The sequence below is a fragment of the Neofelis nebulosa genome, chromosome 7 (assembly GCF_028018385.1).
Source record: "Neofelis nebulosa isolate mNeoNeb1 chromosome 7, mNeoNeb1.pri, whole genome shotgun sequence".
Classification (NCBI taxonomy): domain Eukaryota; kingdom Metazoa; phylum Chordata; class Mammalia; order Carnivora; family Felidae; genus Neofelis; species Neofelis nebulosa.
The window spans coordinates 135,187,099-135,209,949 of NC_080788.1; the positions used below are offsets into that span (position 1 = coordinate 135,187,099).

The following is a 22,851-nucleotide window of genomic DNA, read 5'->3' on the forward strand; positions in this document are numbered from 1 at the left end:
AAGAACCTGAGCTTCAACAGTAAGGGAAAAGCTAACTTGGGGTGGGGGTGGGGGTGGGGGTGGGGGGCTCCACTCTTGATTACCTCAGTAACTTTCCATAGTTTTTAAACCTCAGACTGACTTGTCCTGACACTCAGGCCACTGTCTACTGACTGCTTTCACCACACTTTAACTTCAGCCTACTTAAGAATATAAATCTGCCACAAATGTACAGTGCTGTGTTTTAGACCCTGTAGACCCCAGGGAAAAGCTCTGTGTCACCTGCCTCCCTCCTCCTCTCCTCCCAGAGCCCTGGTGAGCGCTCTGCCTGAAGGAAGAGCTTCTCTGGTACATCCCCAGGGCCCCCAGGGCTCCAGCTTCAGATCTTGCCTTTCCTCACTCTCTGTGTTCCTCCGAGTGAGCTTCAGCCACTGCTGGGTTGTGACCAAATTCTATACACAATCAGCTCCTAAATCCTGACCAACAAACCCGAAGCCTAAAGACCCCTGTGCTGAGCAAAGGCTCCAGAATTAGAACGGTTCCCTGGACAGCACCCCCTTGCGGTCACAGAGGTTATCACCATGTTCCCCTCCAACCCAGTATCTTCCCCCCGCCTCCAAGGGAAGCTGGCTTCTCCTCCTGTAATCCTTAACCTGGTTCAACATCATTCTCTGCCCCGTGAGTGACGCTGAAAATCCCAGTCATCTTGACTCCTCCCTCAACCACCTTCCCACAGCAACTCCCCCCAACACACACATCTCCGGGGCCTGCTGGAACCCGGGTTTTTGCAGTATCTGTCAGGATCCAGTAGGACAAGAGAATCACTCTAGTTCTTACAGATAAAAGAGATTTAAGGGGATGAAACAGATGAAAAGACAAACAGGATGGCGTGGCGTCCAAGAATTCTGAAACGTCAGGAGGCCACTGACATCCCGAGGGCCAGAAAGGACCGAGGGAGGAGATGGAGTTACGAGAGCCCAGAAGCTGGGGCTACTGGGTGGGAGACGCAACCCAGCAGAAGCTCCCCTGTGGGAGCCAAAACCTCAGGGGAAGTCTGTCAGACCCCCACAGCTGGGGCACCTGCTGTCAAAAGTGCTGCTGGAGGCAGACAGCAAGAGCGAGCGAGCGAGCGAGCGAGCGAGCGAGAGAGAAATACCCTGGCTTCTCTCTCCTTTTGCTCCCCAATTTCCTGCCAATGCTTCCTGTTGGCCAAACCCAGGCAGCGACCAACTGACTAGGGGATCTTGGAAACAGCTGGCAGAAGTCAGGCGCCCTGGGATGTAGAGCAACAAGAGGGAAAGAGCCGCAGCCAGTTCACCTCCCTGACCGGTCCCCTTCCCTATAATCTTTAATTCCTTCTAATCCATTCTCCGTTCCATGCCAGAAGGATCGTTCTTACTTATAAACTTAAGTTACTCTTGGTTGGCAGTTTCCTGGCAGGGCAAAAGAGGACTCCTCCCCCAGGCTGACTTTGCCAATCAACGCCAAATACAGGAAGTGCTGTTCCCTTGACCACACCGTAGACTGGGTATACGGGGTATATAACATGGGGGCTGCTGCTGAAGGTATTACTGAACTTACTGGCTAAATATATTCCTTTCTGACCAGGGTTGTTTGCCACGATCAAGAGGCTCGGGGCTCCAATGAAAAAATGCCACGTCGAAGGAAGTGGAGAACAAGTAAAGGCTAATTAAAATCTATTAAAACAGGGCACCTGGGGGGCTCAGTCGGGTAAGCATCTGACTTGGGCTCAGGTCATGATCTCACTCACAGCTGGTGAGCTCCAGCCCCACTCTGGGTGAGCACGAGCCCTGCTTCGGGTGAGCCCCACTTCTCTCTCACTCTCTCTCTCTGCCCCTCATGGGATTCTCTCTCCATCTCCCTTTCTCTGCCTCTCGCTCACTTGCACCCTCTCTCTCTGAAAAAAAAATAATAATAAAATCATAAAAAATACATTTTAAATTTTAAAAATCTTTTAAAACTACAGAGTAGTAAGAGACAGAATTGAGAAATCAAAAAATTTCCTAGAAAGAAAAACTCAAGCTCAGATGGCTTACCGGTGAATTCTACCAAATGCTTAAAAAATTAACACAATACTTGGCAAACTCTTCCAAAGAGCAAAAGAGGAGGAACACTTCAAAACTGACTCTGCAACACCAGTGTTACCTTGATAACCAAAACCAGACAAAGACATCACCAAAAAAACTACACCAATATCCATTCTGAGTCTAGAAGTGAAAATCCTGGACAAAATATTAGTGCATCAAACCCAGCAACATATAAAAAGAGTGTATATATGCCCTAAGTGGGATTTATCCCAGGAATACAAGGCTGATTAAACGTATGAAAATCAATGTAATATGCCACATTAGAAGAATAAAGCACAAAAATTTACATGATCATCTCACTAGAAAAAAGCATTTGACAAAACCTAACATTCTCTCATGATAAAAAAAACACTCAACGAACAGAAATAAAGGAAAACTTCTTCAACCTGATAGACACCATCTACGAAAAACCCACAGCTAACATCATATCCAATGATGAAAGACTGTAAGCTTTTCCCCTATCTTAAAAGATCTCTGTTCTGGTCATTTGTATTAAACATTAGAATAGAGGTTGTAGCCAATGCAATTAAGCAGCAACAACAAAAGGCATCAGAGTGGAAAGGAAGTAGTAAAACTATCCTTTTTACAGGTGACATGATCTTGTCTAGAGAAAACCCTATAGAATCTGTACACAACAAAAAATTATTAGAGCTAAAAAAATCAGTTCAGCAAGGTTATAAGGTAAGAGATCAATATACAAAAAAACCACTTGTATTTTTTATACACTAGCAGTGAACACTCTGAAAATGAAATTAAGAAAACTATTCCAGTTATGATAGCATCAAAAAGAAAAAAATACTTAGGAATAAATTTAAGAAAAGGAATGGAAGTCACACTGAAAATTACAGAACACTTTTACAGTCAAATGTTCTACCACTGAGCTATACCCCTACAGAACACTTTTGAAAGAAATTAAAGAAGACATTCTGTGTTCACTGACTGGAAGACAATATTAATCAGATGGCAATACTCGCCAAATTGATCTATAGGTTCAACAGAATCCTCAAATTCCCAGCAGTATTTTTTTCCCCAGTAATTGACCACTTGATCCTAAAATGTATATGGAAATGTAAGGAACCCAGAAAAGCCAAAATAATCTTAAAACAGAACAAAGTTGGAAGACTCACGCTTCCATATCTCAAAACTTAATACAAAGCTACCGTAATAAAGACAGTGTGGTATTGGCGTAAGGACAGAAATATAGACAAATGGTGGACTAGAATTAAGAACCCAGAAATAAACCCTTACATTCATGTTCATCGATTTCAACAAAGACATCAAGACAACTCAATGAAAAATAGTCTTCTCAACAAATGCTGTGGTAATAACTGCATATCCACATGCAACAGAATGAAGTTCTCACACCATACATAAAAATGAATTCAAAGTAGATTATAGATCTAAATCTAAGAGATAAAACTGTAAAACTCTTAGAAGAAAACATAGGAATACATCTTTGTGACCTCAATTAAGTAGTGATTTCTTAGCTACAACACCAAAAACATAAAAGCAACCAAAAAAAAAAAAAAAAAACACTGAACTTAGTCAGAATTTAAATTTTTTAATGTTTATTTTTGAGAGAGAGAAAAAGAGGGAGTGAGCGGAAGAGGGGCAGAGAGAGAGGGAGACACAGAATCCGAAGCAAACTCCAGGCTCCGAGCTGTCAGCACAGAGCCCAACGCGGGCTTGAACCCACGAACCGCAAGATCATGACCTGAGCCGAAAGTCGGACGCTTAACCAACTGAGCCACCCAGGCGTCCCAAACTTAATCAAAAATTTAAAACGTTTATGTTTTGGGGGGTGCCTTCGTGACATACCACTTCATACCCACTAGGATGGCTATAATCAAGAGGACAGATTATAGAGTCAGCTTCACGGCGGACAAGTTGTAAAGCAACGGGAACCTCTAGAGTAGTGCAGCCGCTTCAGAAAATAGTTGCAGTTCCTTGAAACGTGAAACCCAGAGTAGTCACATGATCCAGTCATTCCATTCCCAAGTGTATACCCAAGACACATGAAACTATACATGCCCCCCAAATTTTATGCACAAATGTTCACAGCAGCATTATTGATGATAGCCCCAAAGTGGAAACAACCTCTTGTCCATCAACTGATGCATGGATTAATAAAATGTGCAAAACGTGACATATCCATACAATGGAATATTATTTGGCCAAAATATGAACGAAGCACGGATTCATGCTACAACAGGGACAAACCCTGAAAACATGCTAAGAAGCCAGACACAAAACATCACACACTACATGATCCTGTTTGTATAAAATGCCAGAACAGGCAAATGTAGTGGAGACACAAAGTGGTTGACTTCGGCTGGGGGGATGTTAATTAGGCAATGGGAAGTGACACTGGTGATGGGGTGATGAATGCACAACTCTGAATGTACTAAAAACCACTGAACTTTAAAAGGTTGTATTTTATGGTATCTGAATTATATCTTAATAAATCTGTTTTTTTTTAAAAAGCTATATTTGACCATATAAGCTATACAAAGACCCTATAAGCTAGACAAAAAAGCTATACAAAGACCATATTTGTAATATGAAAAACTGAAACAATACAGATGTTCCATAGGAAAAGTGGCTCAAAAATATCCCATAAGGCACACCACCATGCCATCATTAAAAACTTTTTTCAAAGATACTTAATGACCTGGAAAAATAATTATACATATACATATACACATATAGTGAAAAAGTAGACCATAAATAGTATATCTAGCATAATCCTAACTGTATTTAAAATAGCATAGGAGCGCCTGGGTGGTTCAGTCACTTGAGCATCGACTCTTGATTTTGGCTTGGGTCACGATCCCAGGCACACGGGATTGAGCCCCACGTCAGGCTCCACACTGAGCACGGAGCCTGCTTGGGATTCTCTGTCTTTCCCTCTGCCCCTGTCCCCTGCTTGTGGGCTCTCTCTCTCTCAAAATAAAATTAAAAATATTATATAAATATATTTTTATTTTTTTATATATTAAATATATATAGATATAAATATAGATATAGATATTTAGATATAAAATATCTATATGTAGACACATATAAATTTAAAAATATATATTTATATTATATATATTATATGTAATATATATGTGTATACATGTATGTGTGTGTGTATATATATATATATATATATATATATATATATATATAAATATAAATATATTTAGCAGTGGTCAACTAGCTTAAGTGGTAGCATGAGGACTGATGTTACTTCCTGCTTTACATTTTTCTTTATTTTCCAAACAGCCGGCACTCAACACACAACCAAAGAATCGAAGTTCATTTTTAGGTCAAAGGGGTTCTATTCAGTGTGGGCCAGAAGGAGAGGCAGCAGGTCCCCTACCCTATGGACAGAAAAGCACAAAGGTACAGCCCTCTGCAGAGCAGTCTGGAAATACTTCTCTTTTGACCCAGAAACTCCCCTTCTGGAAATCTCTCCCAGGGAAATCATTAAGGACAAGCACAAAGACCAGGCCGAGAGGGTGGTTCGTCACAGCTTTACGTGTAACAGAAAAAAGCTGAAAACAACCTACATGTCCAAAAATAGGGGCTTTTTAGTTAAATATATTATAGCTTGCCCATATAATGAAATGCTGTACAGCTGCTAAAAGTGTTTATGATCTGAAGTGGAAAAAGCAGGTCACAAAGCAGTGTATGTGGTATAAACTCATTTTTATAAAAAAAAAAATCACACATGATAATTATAGAGATCTAAAAGTAAATGCACTAAAATGTTAACAGAGGTTGGCTCTGGATAGACCAAGTGATGGATATTTCTATGTTCTTTTGACTGGTCTGTATTTCTGATTTTTATATAATGCACATGTATGTTGTCTGTAACAAGAAGAACAGTAAAATAAAATGATGGGAGAAAGGGCAGGAGGTCAAACACAGGGACAGCCAGAAGTCCCACCTCACTGCCCAAGGAAAGGAGCATGCTAGACAGGACCTTGGGGAGGAGAGGGTGAGACCATCACAGCCACCCATCGCCCCCAACTGCAGGTGTATGTCCGACTACACAAATCTCCTTCTGTTGACCTCCGATTTATAGACTTCAAAGCATTTTCCCATTTTGTCTTAATTCAGCCTTCTCAGGACTCTCACCTGAATATTATTATCCCCATTTTGCAGGTAAAACAAGTAGGACTTAGACACTTAAATCAAATGGTTTAAGAATCACAGAACAGAATGAGGGGTTCGCAGGTTATCTGACACCAGACCCTTGTCGACAACAACCCCACTCTAAATGAGTTTATGCTCCAGCTGAAAGGCAGCTCGATAAAGCCGAGAGAGTAGGGATTCTGGGGTCCACAGGCCTTGAGGTGAATCCCACTTCACCTCCGAAATTCAGCCTCTCAACCGCTCACAGGGAATAATCCCTGAGCACAGGACTGCTGCCAGAATGGGGTGCAGTCACACAGGTAAATCAGCAAGCATCACGCCTGCCTCTGGGCAGGGCTCGATAAATGCTAACCCACCGGGAACCCCCACCTCTCAGGGCAGCCAAGCCCTGAGGTAGCTCCTGCTAGTAGAAAGACTCCCAGATATGGGCCTAACATTGGACTTGGTGAAGTTTCCACTGCCCCGCTCTGGCCCCATCCCCGAGGACAGAACAGAGAAGTCCTTCTTCCCCCAAGGGCCCTCCACCCCTGGAGACTGTTCTTTTCCAAAATGCCCCATTCCTTCAGCGCTTACCCACCTGATATGGTCTGGTTGGAAGGCCCCTCCAGTCCAGTCCACAGAGACTCCGTCACAGAGCAGCCATGTGGCTCCTCTCATGTTCCTTCTACCCTGCAAGGACCGCTGCCAGGGAGAAAAGGATGTTCAGGGCCCTGGGCCTCTTTGACGAGAGGACTCCTATTCAGAAGAGCCACACTATGGACTTCTATCATAGAAGTCTGATTCTCCCGGTGGGACCACCCCTCCTCATCACGGCCTTCATGCAAGGCCTAAGCCAGTCCCTGGGCACGATTCTGGCCCCTGTAACTACATCAAGGATGGGAATGTGATCCACCAGGGCCAAGGAGACACAGTGAGAATGTGGCCGAGGTTTCTGAGACTTACACCTAAGAGAATCAAGAATCTGGAGCCGCCCCAGCCGCCTGGAGCCTGGAATGGGAACCAACACAGAGGACGGTAAGCTGAGAAATGGAGAGAAAGCACCTATCTCTGAGGCCTGAATGCGGCTGCCGCTGAGGTCGGCCTGGGTTGGGTTTTCTTTCACCGACAACTGAAAGTTGTCTTTCAGAAGACACAGATCTTAGCAGAACTTCAAAATGAGCCTCCAGCTTGGCTCGGGGCCTCACCTCCCCTTACACTGCTTCCCTTCTGCATATCCCTGGGGGCAGGGGCTTGGCCCCACCTCCCGAAAGCCTTGTGGGGTGGAGTTTGAGTTGCTGACTAGGATTTGCACTGCCGCCTCCCATCCTCTCTGTGAACAAAACACATTCGTTTACTGCTGGGGCGGGGTAGAGCAGAGGACAGGGACCCTCTGCCACTGGTCTGCCCCTTCCCTACTCCCATGTCCCCGGTGACCATCACATCTCTTCGGTGACACTCTCTCCCACCAAGTACACGAGTGGCCTCACCCCAAGCCCTGGTCACCGACCCTGTGCCTGAGGCCGAGCAAAGGGCTCAGAAGACTTCAGCCCCCCCCGGCCTGAAGAGGGCAGGGGGCCCCCTACGTGAGTGTGACCGCGGAGGCCTTCAGCACTGGCAGGGCATGGCCAGCCTGCAGCCAACCCACCACACCCGGGCTGCCCCGGGACCAGCAAACTAACATCTCCAAGGATGGAGCCCACAGCATCCTGAAAGCTGAAAGCCCCAGTGAACATGTTTCCACTTTCCTGGGGGAAGCTGGGGCTGCTCCTGGGAGCCAATATTCCACGATGGGAAAACACGCTTCGAAGCAGAAAAGTAAACCACCGTGTAGGAAACGAATGCCTCAAGTCACCTGGTCGAGGGTCTGGCCTCGCCTTGACATACAGTGCTGTTAGAATCAGCCCCTAGGGAGAAGAGCCGATATGCCTTCGTTCTGTATCTTTTACATTCCACAGAGGCAACCCCTGCTTAACACGGCAGCCTTTTGGGGGGTATGACGGTCCTCAAGCCATAACCACCCACCGTCTGAAGAATTTCCAACTCAACTTGTTCCAAGCCTTTTTCCATGCCACCCAGATGCCCAGGACTGAGCCAAGTGTGGAGAAGTCACACCCGAGCAACACTTGATAAAAAGCCCCTCATCAATGGACTGCATCCGTTATGCTGACTTATCTAAATTTGCTCTGGTAGGAGGCCCACAGGAGACAGTGGGCAATCCCAGGTGCCTCTTCCGAAAACATTCGTAGAGAATGTTTAAGTCTCTTGGCCTAACAACCGCTTACGCTGAGCTGAAGTCTGCGGGTGTGTGAAGACACTGGGTTTCAAGCTGGGGAGAACAGGGCTGGGATCCAAACCTTTTGGAGACGGGTTCTCTATTTACAGACTAGTGCTTATCAGTTGCGGAAGACAGGTGGTGGTTCTGGAAAGCCTCTCTTGAGAGCTCCCTTGCCCCTTCGTACTGCCCACTGCACAAGGCAGGTGTCTTCGTTCCTTCCCTGACGCTGACCCCTGAGATGGAGACACTCAGAACGCACACGGACAGTCGAAAGAGAACCCTAGGGCCAGCTTTACTGGAGGCAGGCAAAAGAGGATGTAACATTTTCCAAGGGGAAGTCATTATATGATTCTCGTGCTATTCATCACACCTGCGCTTCTGGGAAGACCAAGGGGTCCATGAGCTCTGCAGATTCTAGAGAAGGGGAGGTCTTTAGGGATCAGCCTCAGACCTTCGACCTCCGGTCAGGAAGGGGTGTCCAATCAGAAGAGACAGGCCCTCCTCCTGGGAGCCGAACCAAGAGATGGTTTCTCCTCAGCTATCTCTCCTCTCATCAGCCAACGTATTTAGCATGTTCCTTACAAAGACAGCTGTCAGATGACTGTGTGAATTGTTCGTGCCTCTTACAGGAACACTACTTGAATCAACTGATCCATTCCAAGGTGAATGGTCCTTTGTGATAAAACCATGAATGTAGGCCCAATTCCAAAGACCTCTAACCCTCTGGGTCAGCCTTGGGCAAGACTGGTGAGGGGCAAATGGACTAGTCTTGGGCCCCACCCTCAAGCAATCCCCTTAGGGTAACCTATCCCTCTGCCCCTGGCCACTGGGTACTGCCCTCCTCCAACACTATCAACACCTTTTCCTCTTTATGGGGCACTCCAGGCCTCAGATCTTGGGCTTGATCTGCCCCTAGAGATTTCCCTCTAAATATACTGTTCCCAGGTCCCACTCCTGGGCCCAAACCCTCTGCCAGACAAGGCAGATATACTAAGGCAACGATTCCCTCTCTCCATAGCTGGATGTTACCTGGGGCTTCTGGAGAGGTCTATCCATCTGAGGTCACACCCAAGAACAAAAATAGCTAAACTTTGTTGCTCTGCCAGGTGCTGTGCTAAGAGCTTTACAGGTATTCACTCTTTCCCTACGATAACCCTACAATGCAGATACTATTATTATCTCTATTTCATAGAGGAAAAAACGGAGCCCCAGTGACGTGAAAGCAACTTGCCAAAGATCTTATAGCTGATAAGAGACAAAGCTGGAGATCAGATCTGGGCAGTCGGGCTTCAAAAGCCCCAGGCTCTTAACCAATGCATCAGAGGAACAATTTGAAACCAGGAGCAAAGGAGGAAGAGAGAATGTGGCTCCAGAGAGCTCCCCCACAGTGTGCCACCTTCTCTACCTGGGCACAGAGGCCGTGCAGCCTGACGGGCAGGTCTCCTACCTCATCCTGGCCCTCCCTCCAGTTTACTGGGTGTCATCAGGCAAGTCCCTGAGCCACTCTGGCACAGTCTCCCCCACTGGAACACAGAACATTTGTATGAGGGCCCCGTTTGCCCTTTGCAATCAATCCTTCTCTGCCTGATACCACGCAATCTAGAAAGGAAGTGTAATACCACGCCACTGTCTCCGGGTCCATGATGTCCCTCCTCTTGGGCACCAAAGCCTCAGTCTTGCACGTCCCCTTCCATTCACCCAAGAGCAGGCTACTTCTTTCGGCCACTTCCAGCTGGGTGAGAGACCACACTCTACTGGACATGTCTAGTCAGAGGCTGACATGTGCCCCTGGTCTTGTTTATCCCCGGTGACTATGGTCCTATAGCAACGTCTCACCAATGGACTGTCAGCAGAAGCGAGGTGTGCTCCTTGTGCTCACCCAGACATCTCTCTCTCTTCCCCTTTGCAGGAGCTGCAACACATCAGCAAGCCGGCTTCAATCACAGAAATGAAGACGACACCCTAGTGCCTGGGAAGAAACGGTAACCTCAGGGAACACAGCTGCCCCACCAGCTGTGACCAGTTGGAATATTACAGGACTTCTCTCAGATGGGAGCCAGTGCATGTTTGGTCCCTGTAGGATGAAAAGGTACATGCCAAAGCTGTCTATAAAGTCCACATCCAGGAAGGCAAGCCACTTCCAGCTTACACTGTCCCATCTGCAGAAAGTCACCCCGTGTCCAGCAGATCTAAGTCCCAAAATAGACAGTGGCCATGTGTCCACTGTTCCCAAGCCTTCCCGTTTGGGAAAGAAACATCTGTGGCCATTTGGTGTCCTGGAGATTTCACCTGAAACCTCAATCTGTATCCCAGAACAAAGATGTCTACTCACTGGATTAAACCAATGCTATCAGAAGCTAAAGTGTTTCTCAATTCCCTCTATTCCCACCCTCTATTTGTCTGCTTCGGTTTAAGAAATGAAGGAAGGAGTTAAGGGGATGAGGGGGAGGTGAGATCCACTTAGGAACTCTCTGATCATGGAAATGAACTGAAATGTACAACCTTTTGGAAAGAGATCCATGTCCAGCTCTGTCATGGTGTGATGCCAGCATATGCTCTCATAGGTACTTCCCATGATTGGAAGGATATGACCCTGAATCACTAAAATATGCCCAATATGTTGCCTACAAACAAAACGCATCTCACTGTGACCGGCTATGAGCCAAGGCACCGGGAATCACCTGAGCTACACGACGGGCATCTCGGTAAAAATCCAAGCAAGGGAACTTTTATAAATTTCACTCAATAACTGAGCACCAATCATGTGCCAAATACCATGGTAAGTGCTGAGGCTCGCAAACAAACAAAGAGCTCTTCCTTCAGAGGAACTCATGGACTGGTGGGGGTGTCTGATCATAGGACAGCTAACACTACTATGATTTTGAGGCAGTCTGCTAATCTACCACGCAAAGACAGCAGTGAACCTGATTAACTCTGAACGTGTGAGTCCCAGAAGGGGTCAGAGAAGATGGGAGGTGTGAGCTTGAGGCACCAAATCTACAGGTAAAACTCTAGGCAAGGAGAAGGAATTAAGGTGGAGGAACAAGGAAGGTGAGTCTGCAAAGAGGGGTGTATATACAAATCACGGGTATTCTCCAGTGATCTGAATGTCTTCTACCTGAGGAGACCCTACCTGGCCCAAGCATCCTCTGACCCACATGCCAGTAGAGCAGCATGATTAAGAACATGGGCTCTGGAGCTGCTCACGCTTCAGACTGAGTCCCCCTTCTGCCGCTCAGTAGGAGAGCATGGGCTCCAGCACCGGTCTCTGCGTTCAAGTCTTAGCTCAGCCACTTCCTGGCTTTGGGACCCTGGGCAGCTTATCTAACCTCCCTGTGCCTCAGTTTTCTCATCTCTAAAATGGAAAGAATAACAGAGCCTACCTCATAGGGTGGTTGTGAAGACTGGCTGATACCCAAATGAGGGGCACAGAGCCTGGCACTAGTAGGCATCAGTAACATTCCAGTAACCTCGCCCAGTCTCACTTCCTTGGTCTGTAAATTAGAGGTTTGCAGGATTTAAGAGACACTAAAGCCGTAACTGATAACTGAATGATTTTGGCTTCTGATTCCCAATAAGCCAAGGCTAACATCAGCCCGTCGGGGGAAGTGCTCCCAGCAATGGCTGGAGAAGCAGATATGGAAGTTCATGGACATTTCCAGGCTCTGGCTGGCAGCCCGGCTCAAGTCAGGCCTCCGGAAGCCATGGACCAGTTTAGGTGACCTGTGAAAGGCCAATTCCTCCACCTCCAGCAGCACGCAGGTGGCACAGGGGAGGGGTGTCCCAGGGGCTGCTGTGCTCAGCTCCAGCCAGGGCCTGCCCGGGGGCAGTGAGGGGACCGCTCTTTCCTTCTTCCCAACAGAGCTGGAATTAACTGGATGGTCCCAATCTGGAAATGTCAGCAGCTAATTCAAAAGCACTGGAAACACGGAGCTGACCACACCAACCCCGTCTCCAGGGCCTGCAGGTTAGCGGTTCGCACGGAGCGGTGAGTCCTCCGTATATTTTGCGTTCATCGAACGTTTGTCCGCAATCTCTCCTAAAAACTTCTCAAGGACCTTGATGAAGAAAGAAGAACCAAAGAGTATTGCTACACAGAATTAAGACCAAGAGCCTCTTGAACTTCTCAGAGAAACTGGCCTGTCTTTGGGCATCTCCATGAACTAAAGGGGCAACTTTTCTGCCACTCATAGTCACTTCTTGTGGTCCCCCCATTAAACACTTAGCTTGTAAGCCAAGAGTTGTGTCATGTTCATTATGTTACAGGCACTGTTTTAAGCATTTTCTATATACTATCTCATGTAATCCTCATGACAACCCAAGGAGAGCTTGACAGATGGGGAAACTGAGGTACAGAGCCATTAAGAATTTGCACAAGGGTGCAGAGCCAGTACATGATGGAGGTAGGCATTGGACCCAGAAAGATGGCTAAGCACTGGTGGTCCACACTGCCTCTCACGTGGCCGACGCAGGTTCTCAGGGCTGGGGGCCTCCACTGGCAAAAGTGACCCTTCCCTCTCCCATACACGTGTGACACTGAATGTGCCCATGGAAGTCAGAAGCTAGCCAGGGCCCGGTCTCCCGTGAGCCGGGCAGCGTGTCTCAAGAGCCAAGTGCCTCAGGGTGCCTGGGTGGCTCCGTCGGTTAAGTGACCGATTTCAGTTCAGGTCATGATCTCAGGGTTCATGGGTCTGAGCCTCACATCAGGCTCTGTGCCGACAGCTCAGAGCCTGGAGCCTGCTTGGGATTCTGTGTCTCTGTCTCTCTCTCTGCCGCGTGTACGCTCTTTCTTTCTCTCTCTTTCTCTCTCTCTCTCTCTCTCTCTCTCTCACACACACACACACACACACACAAATAAGTACACATTAAAAAAAAATTTTTTTTTAAAGAGCCAAGTACCTCAGCACCATGGCTAGGGGCCCAGTGCTCACCACATGTCACCCAGGGCAACTCAGGGACCAAGTCTTCTGTCCTCCTTGCCCACCTGCAGCCACGAGACTCTGCTGGCAGTGCCACCTGCAGACGGTCTGCCCCACCAGCCTGTCTTGGAGCCAATGCGAGGACCTGAGCTGTTGCTGCGAAGCAGGCCTCAGAGCCATCCCCCACCCCCAGCTGGCAAACACCCCTGGCTAAATCCACCAGCCCCCCAGGTGACTGGAAACTGCCAGAGGAAGCTTTGTTCTCACTGGAGAATATCGTTCCTGGCCCCAAATCACACACGAGCTCCCATAAGCCTAAGCCACGTGAGGTGATGTGAGGTGACGGAGTGGGCACCACGAAGAAGCGGGCAGCAAACCACCAGAACGCCCTGGCCAGACAGACGGCATCCTTTCCCAGCCCGCTCGGATGTAGAGAAGATTAAGTAGATGAACCTGACAGCACTCGAGGCTCCCCAGGGAACTGGGTGACTATGTCACCCCTGTCACAAAGCTTGTAAGTGTGCCTCGGGCCAGGTCTTTGTTCAATATCGCATAGGACAACCAGTCAGACAGCCAGCAGCACACAGATGACCAGCTCGCCGCCGTTCTGGTGGCCCCTGTGCCCAGCCGCAGTCCATCACATGCACGGTTTGGACAGTAGGTGGCAGGAGGGAGAGGAGCAGCTTCAAATGGTCCCTTTCCTCCCAAGGCCTTTGGAATTCAAAGTGTCCCTCCTCCTCCAGGAAGCCTTCCTGGCCCTGCGGGTCTGTGCGACCTCTGTTGTCTCCAAAAAGCTGTTAGCCGTGCCCGACTTTTACCGTTTGCTGCCTTGTTTGGGGCTGATCTTTTAAAATGTTATTTAATAAGCACTTCATAGGCCAGGTACTGTGGTGTTCTGCATACATTATTTGAATCCTTAGAATACATCTGTGAAGCGAATATGATCATACCCATTTCACAGATGAGGAAGTAGCAGCTTGGAAAGGTCAAATAATGTATGTGTCCTGCCTCTGGCATTTTTCCCTCTCTGAGACTGCATTCTCACACATTTGGTTACAAACTCCTTCCTGGCAACTGGGGTGATTTATACTTGCTTCTACCCCTACAGCCCCCAGGCACACAGCTAAACACCGGACGACTGACTGTGCCAGGGATGGCCATCCGCAGGGACCGATCAGCCTTAATTAGCCCAGAGGCGGCATCAATGAATACGACTGGTCAGCCACGTGGCCACGTGGCCCTATGACAAGACTCCCTGCATGTGCTGTGCAGGATCCCCATTACCCCATAAACCCCTGCTTTCCTTGCAGATTAGTTATCAGCACCCTTTCCGTGTTCGGCCTTTCCTTGTTTTGGTGAGAACTGCAGACCGGAGGCTCTGAGGAAGCAGAGTGTGGCTGGGCCTGAACTATGCAATGCACGTGGTGGGCTCCACCCCGAGGCCTTGCTGGGGACTGCCAGTCCAGGGCACGGGTCGGCCTGCAGGCTCCACGCAGGGCAGCGTGGCCCCGGGGACGGCCTCTGGGGAGGGAAGGCTCGGGCTCACCTTTGGTAGCGTAGGCTTCCGCAATCAGGCGCAGCCTGTAAGGAGGGACGGCGGTCAGCGGCAGATCATCGAGGCCCCCCCGGGCATAGATGTTGAGAGCCTCCTTATAATCTCCTTCCACGTAATTCAACTTGGCCATGATCAGACTGGATTCTTGTAGGAACTCTGACTAGAAGGAAAAGGAGAGAGAGAAACGTTTTCCGACGATGCTCTGAGTCACGCTCCCTCGGGGGCCCTCCACCTGCTGCTGCAAAGCCTTGAGGCTCTCTACACAGAACCCACACTTGAACGTGCAAAGCAGGGTGTTCACGACGGCCCCGAAGTGGAAATAACCCAAATGCCCATCGACTGAGGAACGGATAAGGAAAATGTGGGCTAGCCTCGCGGTGGAATAATCCTCAGCCAGAGTGAGAAATGAAGTACTGGCCCACGCCACAACACAGATGAACCTCAGAAACCTTACGGCAAGTGAAAAAGCCAATCACAAATGGCTACATATTTAATGCTTCCATTTATGTGAAATGGCCTGAATAGTCAAACCTATAGAGGCAGGAGGTAGATTACCGTTTGCCTGGGGCCGGTGGGTGGGAGGATGGCAGGGGTACGGGCTAATGGGTACGGGTTTATTTTGGGGGGTGTTGAAAATGTTCTAAACTAAGGGTAATGACTGCACGAGTCTCTGAATATACAAAAAAAAACCCACTGAATCGGACATTTTAAATGGGAGAATTATATGGCACATGAATTACATTTCAATAAAGCTGCTGTAAAACAAAACAAAACAAAACAGAACAGAACACTGAGGCTCCCCTCTGGCCCCTGTGCTTGGCTATGCTGGGCCCAGAATGGAAGGGACACTTTATGAACAAAAACATACAAGCACCTGTCTCAAAAAAGGACATCCGGGTAGGTCCTGCCCATTGCACAGGGGGTATGCCACAAGACCGTAACACAAAGGACTCCAGGAGAGAGGCTTTCTAAATTGGTGCAGGGCACCTGGGTGACTCAGTTGGTTAAGCATTTGACTCTTGATTTTGGCTCAGGTCATGATCCCACAGTTCATGGGATCAGGCTCTATGTCAGGCTCTGTGCTGACAATGCGGAGCCTGCTTAGGATTCTCTCTCTCCGTCTCTCTGCCCCTACCCCCGTGCATGTGCATGCATTCTCTCTCTCTCTCTCTCTCTCTCTCTCCTCAAAATAAATAAATAAACATTTTAAAATAATAATAAACAAATTAGTGCAAAACCCAGGACTTTTCTTTCCAGGGGCAAACTTTTCCCACTGAGCCATTCTCCTTGTCAAGGTGACTGAGCCCTGGTCCCCTCCACAGAGGCTGCAAGCTCTAACAGTCGTCTGATGGGCCCTCGTTCCTCTCCAGCCAGGAGCACTTGGCTCCCCCAGTCCACACCCACCCCACCCCCTGCCCTTCTTCCAGGCCACCACTCCTCAGCAGGAAAAGAAGAGACGACCCAGCCATCTATAGAAGGAAGCAGATTTATACCCTGGCGCAGGCCTTCTCCCTGGAACCCAAGCTACGCGAGGCTAGCTTCGCCAGCATACAGGAGCTCGCCAGGAAGCTGCACTGTCCCGCAGCCTGCAGCTGGGAGGGGGTGGGCAATGCACAGGTCACCTGCCAGAGCATGGCAAAGCAGCTGTCCGCCAGGATGGTCAGCTTCCACGTATTTCTTTCTTTTTCCTTTGAGTACAGTTGGCACACAATGTTACATTAGTTTCCAGTGTATAACATGGTGATTGGACAACTCCGTAAGCTAGGCTGTGCGCACCACAAGTGTCACTACCGTCTGTCACCATAGGATGCTCTTAGGATACCATTAATGTGTTCCCTAGGCTGTGCCTTTTACCCCCATGACTTCTTCAGTCCAAAACTGGCAGCTCGTATCTCCCGCTCCCCTTCACCCATTTTACCCACCCCTCCCTCCCCTCCCCTCTGGCACCCATCAGTTTGTTCTCAGTATTTATGAGTCTGTTTCTACTTTTTGTTTGTCTGTTTACTCATTTGTTGTTTTTTAGATTCCACATATAAGTGAAACCATAACGTTATTTCTCGAAAGGGAACGGGGCAACAGGCAGCACTGGAGAGATGGCAAAATGGGCACAGGAAGTGAAGGGAACAAAGGGGTTTCTTTTTCATTTAAGTTCACTATTATTGTCTTTTCAGTAGGCTCCACGCCCAATGTGGGGCTTGAACCCACAACCCTGAGATCAAAAGTGTCATGCTCTAGGGGCGCCTGGGTGGCTCCGTTGGTTGAGCGTCCAACTTCGGCTCAGGTCATGATCTCACGGTCTGTGAGTTCGAGCCCCGAGTCAGGCTCTGGGCTGACAGCTCGGAGCCTGGAGCCTGCTTCGGATTCTGTGTCTCCCTCTCGCTCTGCCCCTCCCCTACTCATGCTCTGTATCTCTCTGTCTCAAAAATAAACGTTAAAAGAAATTTTTAAAAAAGGGGGGGAACAAAAGAGTTTTAAGTGGGGGCAGTCCGGGGCCGGGGGGGGGGGGCACCAATGCAAGAAATTAGAATTACATCTGCAAACGCAGAAATCAAAGCAGACTTAAGAGAAAAAGAGCGATGACAAAAGCACCCACCGCTGGGTTCTCCACCCAGAGGAAAGGCTTCCTGGCCGACTAGGCTGTCTTCCTTCCTACCTCAAGCCCTCCGGCACCCGAGACCACTGGCTTAAAAGCAAGGGGGAGGGGCGGCGGAAGCTGGTGTCTAAGAGGCTTAGCGCTTCATCCTGGGACAATGAAAAGGTTCTGGAGACGGCCGGTGGAGATGGTTGCACAACAGTGTGAACGCACTCCATGCCCCCGAAACTGTATACTTAAAAATGGCTATAACGCTAAATTTTGTGTTATATATTTTTTACCAACAGAAGATTTTTAATATTCAGCTTGAAAAAAAGTGTAAGTTTTTTGTTTTTTTTTTCCGAAAAGAAAAGTAGACTACGAGGCCAGATGGAAAAGATGTAGGAGCCTGAAGAGAATTACAAGCAGAAAGGCACAGTTTGGATGCAGGGAACAGCCTTGCTGGGTGAGTCCAATCGGCCGCAGGCGGACGGAGAGCACCTCCCCCACGGTGTTCGGGCGTGGCCTTGCCCTCGATAAACACAGTTCTCTTGACTTGAATCAGAAGCAGGGCTCCTGACTCCCAGGTCAGGCTCTTTCCGCCACGCCACATCGCCTCCTTGCTCTGGTCCTTCCTGCGTCAGTCCACGTGTGTTTTGTGGGTACCTTGTCTGCACTGGGCTTTAGCAAGCTCCCAACCAGGAGACAAACCGACTTAAGGTCAAGAAGAGAGGAAGTTTCCCGTACAAAAGTTGTGTGACTCTGGAACACTCTGTATAGGGTAGAGGAAGCTACAAAATGGTAGGAGGAGAACATTCCTCCAGGTAGAACCAGCAAAACAGCAACAAATGACAGGTCCCTGGTGCTGTGTGGCTGTGAAAGAACTTCCACGTCCGGGCCTCAAAACAACCCTGAGCTAACTATACGCTTACAGATGAGCAGCATGAAGCTCAGAGAGGTTAAGTAACTTTGCCGAGTCACACAGCTCATAAATCCAGAACTGAAACACAAACTCAGGCATTCTAACTTGAAATTCCGTGTTCTTACCACTACACTGGGTTGTAGAGGGTGGAGAGCAAAACCCAGCAGCACCTGGTAACACAAAAGGTCAACTTTTCACCATGAAGTTAGGGGTCTGGAAGGGGGGAAAGAAACTAGCCAGATGTCAGGCCTGGAGCAAGATCCTCAGCCTTTCTCCCCTAACACACAGCCACAGCCTCATGCCTCTTGGAGTAGTGCTTGAATCTGACGGCTGCCACTGTGAAGCGTGGCCCCTCGTGTCCACTGTCCTTCTACCCCTTCGCACTGACGAACACCTGCTAGTATCATGAGCTGACTTGGAAGAAAAGTGTATCATGGCCCCTGGAAAGCAACAAGGAAAGAGAGAACATGTGTTTTTTTTTTTGTTTTTTTTTTTTTTTTAATTTTTTTTTAACGTTTATTTATTTTTGAGACAGAGAGAGACAGAGCATGAACGGGGGAGGGTCTGAGAGAGAGGGAGACACAGAATCGGAAACAGGCTCCAGGCTCCGAGCCATCAGCCCAGAGCCTGACGCGGGGCTCGAACTCACGGACCGCGAGATCGTGACCTGGCTGAAGTCGGACGCTTAACCGACTGCGCCACCCAGGCGCCCCGAGAACTTGTGTTTTTAAAGCCCCACCTGCAGCATCAAGTGCGTAGTAAACTGCACTTCCTATATTAAAGTGAGTGCTCTCAAGCCAGCCTCTGAGGGGCCTGGGGCTATGTCCACTGGAGACAGACATACACAAAGGCCATTTTGAAAGGAGGCTTTCTGCCAGGGTTTCCAGAAGCCTGCAGCCACATAACTGATGAATACTAACACTCACGTATTCAAATGCTGCCCACGCCCTCAACTGCTCCGGGGCCAAGGAGGTGATCAGATAACAGGGAGGAAAGGACATCTCAGAAGGAAAGCTCGCAGGCTTGGAATATACTGGAGCTGGGAGGGTCCAAGCTCACCCCTCCAACAGCCCACCCCTTTCAAACCAAGAGAAGCTAAGCCCCAGGGAGGGAAATGATCTCCTTGGGGCCACACAGCAATTTGGGAATAGGCACAGGTTTCCAAAACAGATACAGAAGGTAAAGTCAAGGAAAACATGGTCTCTTGGGGTGGGGGGGAGGGGATGTACACAAACAGGAGAGTAAAGTCCCAGAGGATTTGGAGACAGGAAGTAAAGAAAAGGGAAAGAGAAATCATCCAGGTCAAAAGCAAAGAGATACAACTCAACAACAACAAAAACCCAACCTGAATAAAAGCTGGCCAAAGCACTTGAATAGATATTTCTCCAGAGACCTACAGATGGCCAATGAGCACATGACAAGATGCTCAACATCACTGATCATTAGGGAAATACAAATCAAAACCATAATGAGATACCACCTCAAAAGTATTAGGATGGCTACTATCCAAAAACAACACACACACACACACAAATACAAAATGCTGGCAAGAATGTTGTGAAATTGGAACTCAGTGTTGGTGAGAATGTAAAATGTAAAATAGTGCAGCTGCTGGGGAAAACAGTGTAACAGTATGGAGGTTCCTCAAAAAATTAAACATAGAATTAGCATATGATTCAGCAATCCCACTTCTGGGTATATGCCCAAAAGAATTGAAAGCAAGATCTTGAAGAGATATCTGTAAACCCATGTTTATATCAGCATTATTCAAACTACCAAAAGGTAAAAGCAATATCAGTGTCCACTGATTGATGGATGAATAAACACAACGCAGCTTAAACACACAGCAGAGTATTATTCAGCCTTAAAAGGGAAGGAAATTCTGATACGTGCTACGACATGGATGAACCTCGAGGACATAATATTAATAAAATAAGCAAGTCATAAAAAAAACGAATACTATACAATTCCACTTCTATAACGGATCTGGAGCAGGTAATATCATTAGAGACAGAAAGCAGAATGGGGGTTGCCAGGAGCGGGGAGAGGGGGGAATGGACAGTTAGAGGGTAATGCGTAGAGTTTCACTTTGCGATGATGAAAAAGTTCTGGAGCTGTGATAACAGTGAGGGGGGCACAAGAGCACAACGGCGGCTAGAGAAGATGATGGGAACGGGCTAGGTACGGGCAGTAGCCTGCAGAAGCGATAAGAGCCAGCCTTCGGGGCCATGGGGTGTGCAGAGCCCCGCAAGCGAGGTAACGGTGGGGAGGGAGGAGGGGGAGCGAAATCCAGATGAAGGGAGATTCAAAGGAAGCAAGAAAGGACTGTGGTGAGAGGGAGAGGGCAAGCTGGGTGCAGAGACCAGAAGACAGAGCAGGCGGGCAGCAGAAGGGTAGCACTTCAGGTTTCTGTGCCGTGAGGAACAGGTCATTGCTCAGGCAGAGGGCAGTTCCTGTCCTGGCTCCTTCCTACACCAAGGTACCAGGCCTGCGGTCACCAACAGGGGCCCCACCCAGTTCTCAGGACATGCGTGTCTCAGGCAGGAACTGGCGGTAAAGGGCACTCCTGATCAACTCCTCTCCTCTCTACAGTGGGCCAAGGTGGCAGGTTGAGCTCTGGGCCTCAGACGGCAGCTTTATCCAAGCACCTGGGGCAGATGATGCTTCAGGATAATGTGTCGTCGAAGAATCACCAGAGAGGCCCCTAGGAGCCGGAAGCCCCCGCACGGTGGTCAGCCAGCCGTGGGTCCGGCACAGCAATCGCGCAGCAGGTCGGCCTGCTTCCCAGAAGCCACGGCAGGGTACAGACGTGCTCCCCACCTGCCCGGCTCCTCGTAACTGCTCACTGCCCGGAGCGGGTCGGGCCCAGCGTCACCCCTCCGCCCCCTGCATCTCCGACACCCACAGTACCTTCAGGTTCCCCCGGTCCAGGGCGGCGGTCAGATGCTTGCGGACCTCGGTCAGCTGGGGCCTGGGGCCTCGGGGACTGGCCCCCTGCCGTAGGGGGTGTTCCTTCAGGTACTGCTCCAGCTTCGACTCCCCGAGGAGGAGCTCTGCCATGTCATCTGCAGAGAACAAAGCGAGAGGCTAAGTGGGAAGGCCCCCCAAGGACTTCAGGACCACCACACCCTTGCGCCGTGCCCCCAGCAAGGCCCTTCTGGAACTTCATAACCTTAGATGGAGTCCAAGGAGGCACCATCTTATGGTGAATTCTGTTCATTAATAAGAATGTTCCAGGGACATCCGGGTGGCTCAGTCAGCTGAGCGTCCGACCTCGGCTCAGGTCATGATCTCACGGTTCATGGGCTTGAGCCCCACGTAGGGCTTGCTGCTGCCATCGCAGAGCCCTCTTCAGATCCTCTGTCCATCCCTGCTCTGCCCCTCCACGACTCATGCTCTCTCTCAAAAATAAATAAACATTAAAAAAAAATAATGTTCCAGAGTTTGTATTCAGACAGGTGGTAGCTCATTCCTTTGTCACACATTGATTGAATCTAGAAAGACTTAATATATGTAAACAGAGAGAGCCCAAATTCAGTAGGAAAACACAAAGTTGTCTTACGATATTTTTCAGCATGATCTTTATAAAACAATACTACGTATTTTCCAAGAGCAATGCAGTGAAATCTCCTAGTTCTGTTGTGTTCTATGGCCTTATAATGCGGAGGTGAGCTGGCAGAATATCTTCTACAGTCAGATTTTTTTAATTTTTTTTTTTACATTTATTTATTTTTGAGAGACAGAGAGGACAAAGCACAAGTGGGGGAGGGGCAGAGAGAGAAGGAGACACAGAATCGAAAGCAGGCTCCAGGCTCCGAGCTGTCAGCACAGAGCCCGACGCGGGGCTCGAACTCACAAACCATGAGATCATGACCCGAGGCCAAGTCAGACGCTTAACCGACTGAGCCACCCAGGCGCCCCTGCAGTCAGATTCTTAAAACGAATTGTGTCAAAAACACCTGAGTTGCATGCAGTCTGTTTCTGCCTAAAAGTCGCAGCTATATAGACACTGACAGCTGGGAATGTCTAGATGCAGGTTTTACCCCTAAGAGTATACTACTTATGGTTGCAATTCTGCTAATATCCGTGCTGGCTTGTTAATTAGAATGAAGAGCTCACTCCAGAAGTAGCTTTTTGGAATCCACACATCTAGATGTCCTGAATAAACCCAGAACAATTCATACACCAGCCTGAGCACGACGTATTTCTGCTGTCATGGGACAGGATGCAATTGTATCAAGATGTAAGAGCGACAAAACAGGTCTGGAAGGATATATCTCCAATCCATGACCGTGGTTACCACCGGGATGCAGAGCGGCAAGGACCTCAACTGGAGTAAAGGGTCAAAATGGACTTCAGTTTTACCTTTAACATTCCAGTCCCAGAAAGGAGAACA

At 48.5% G+C, this 22,851-nt stretch overlaps 1 protein-coding gene across 9 annotated transcripts in view; it reads right to left on the reverse strand.

The window, feature by feature from the left end:
• The window catches only part of TTC7B (tetratricopeptide repeat domain 7B), a 255,882-nt gene that overhangs the window by 211,100 nt on the left and 21,931 nt on the right, over nucleotides 1-22,851 (reverse strand). For 8 of the 9 annotated variants that reach the window (XM_058740002.1, XM_058740004.1, XM_058740003.1 and 5 more), the window contains exons 2-3: nucleotides 21,366-21,520; nucleotides 14,953-15,121 (exon numbers count right to left, since the gene is read on the reverse strand). In XM_058740002.1, coding sequence (XP_058595985.1) covers nucleotides 14,953-15,121; nucleotides 21,366-21,520 — 324 coding nt within the window. Of the gene's footprint in view, nucleotides 1-14,952; nucleotides 15,122-21,365; nucleotides 21,521-22,851 lie in introns of those variants that run through there. The other variant, XM_058740010.1, reaches the window with a different exon arrangement.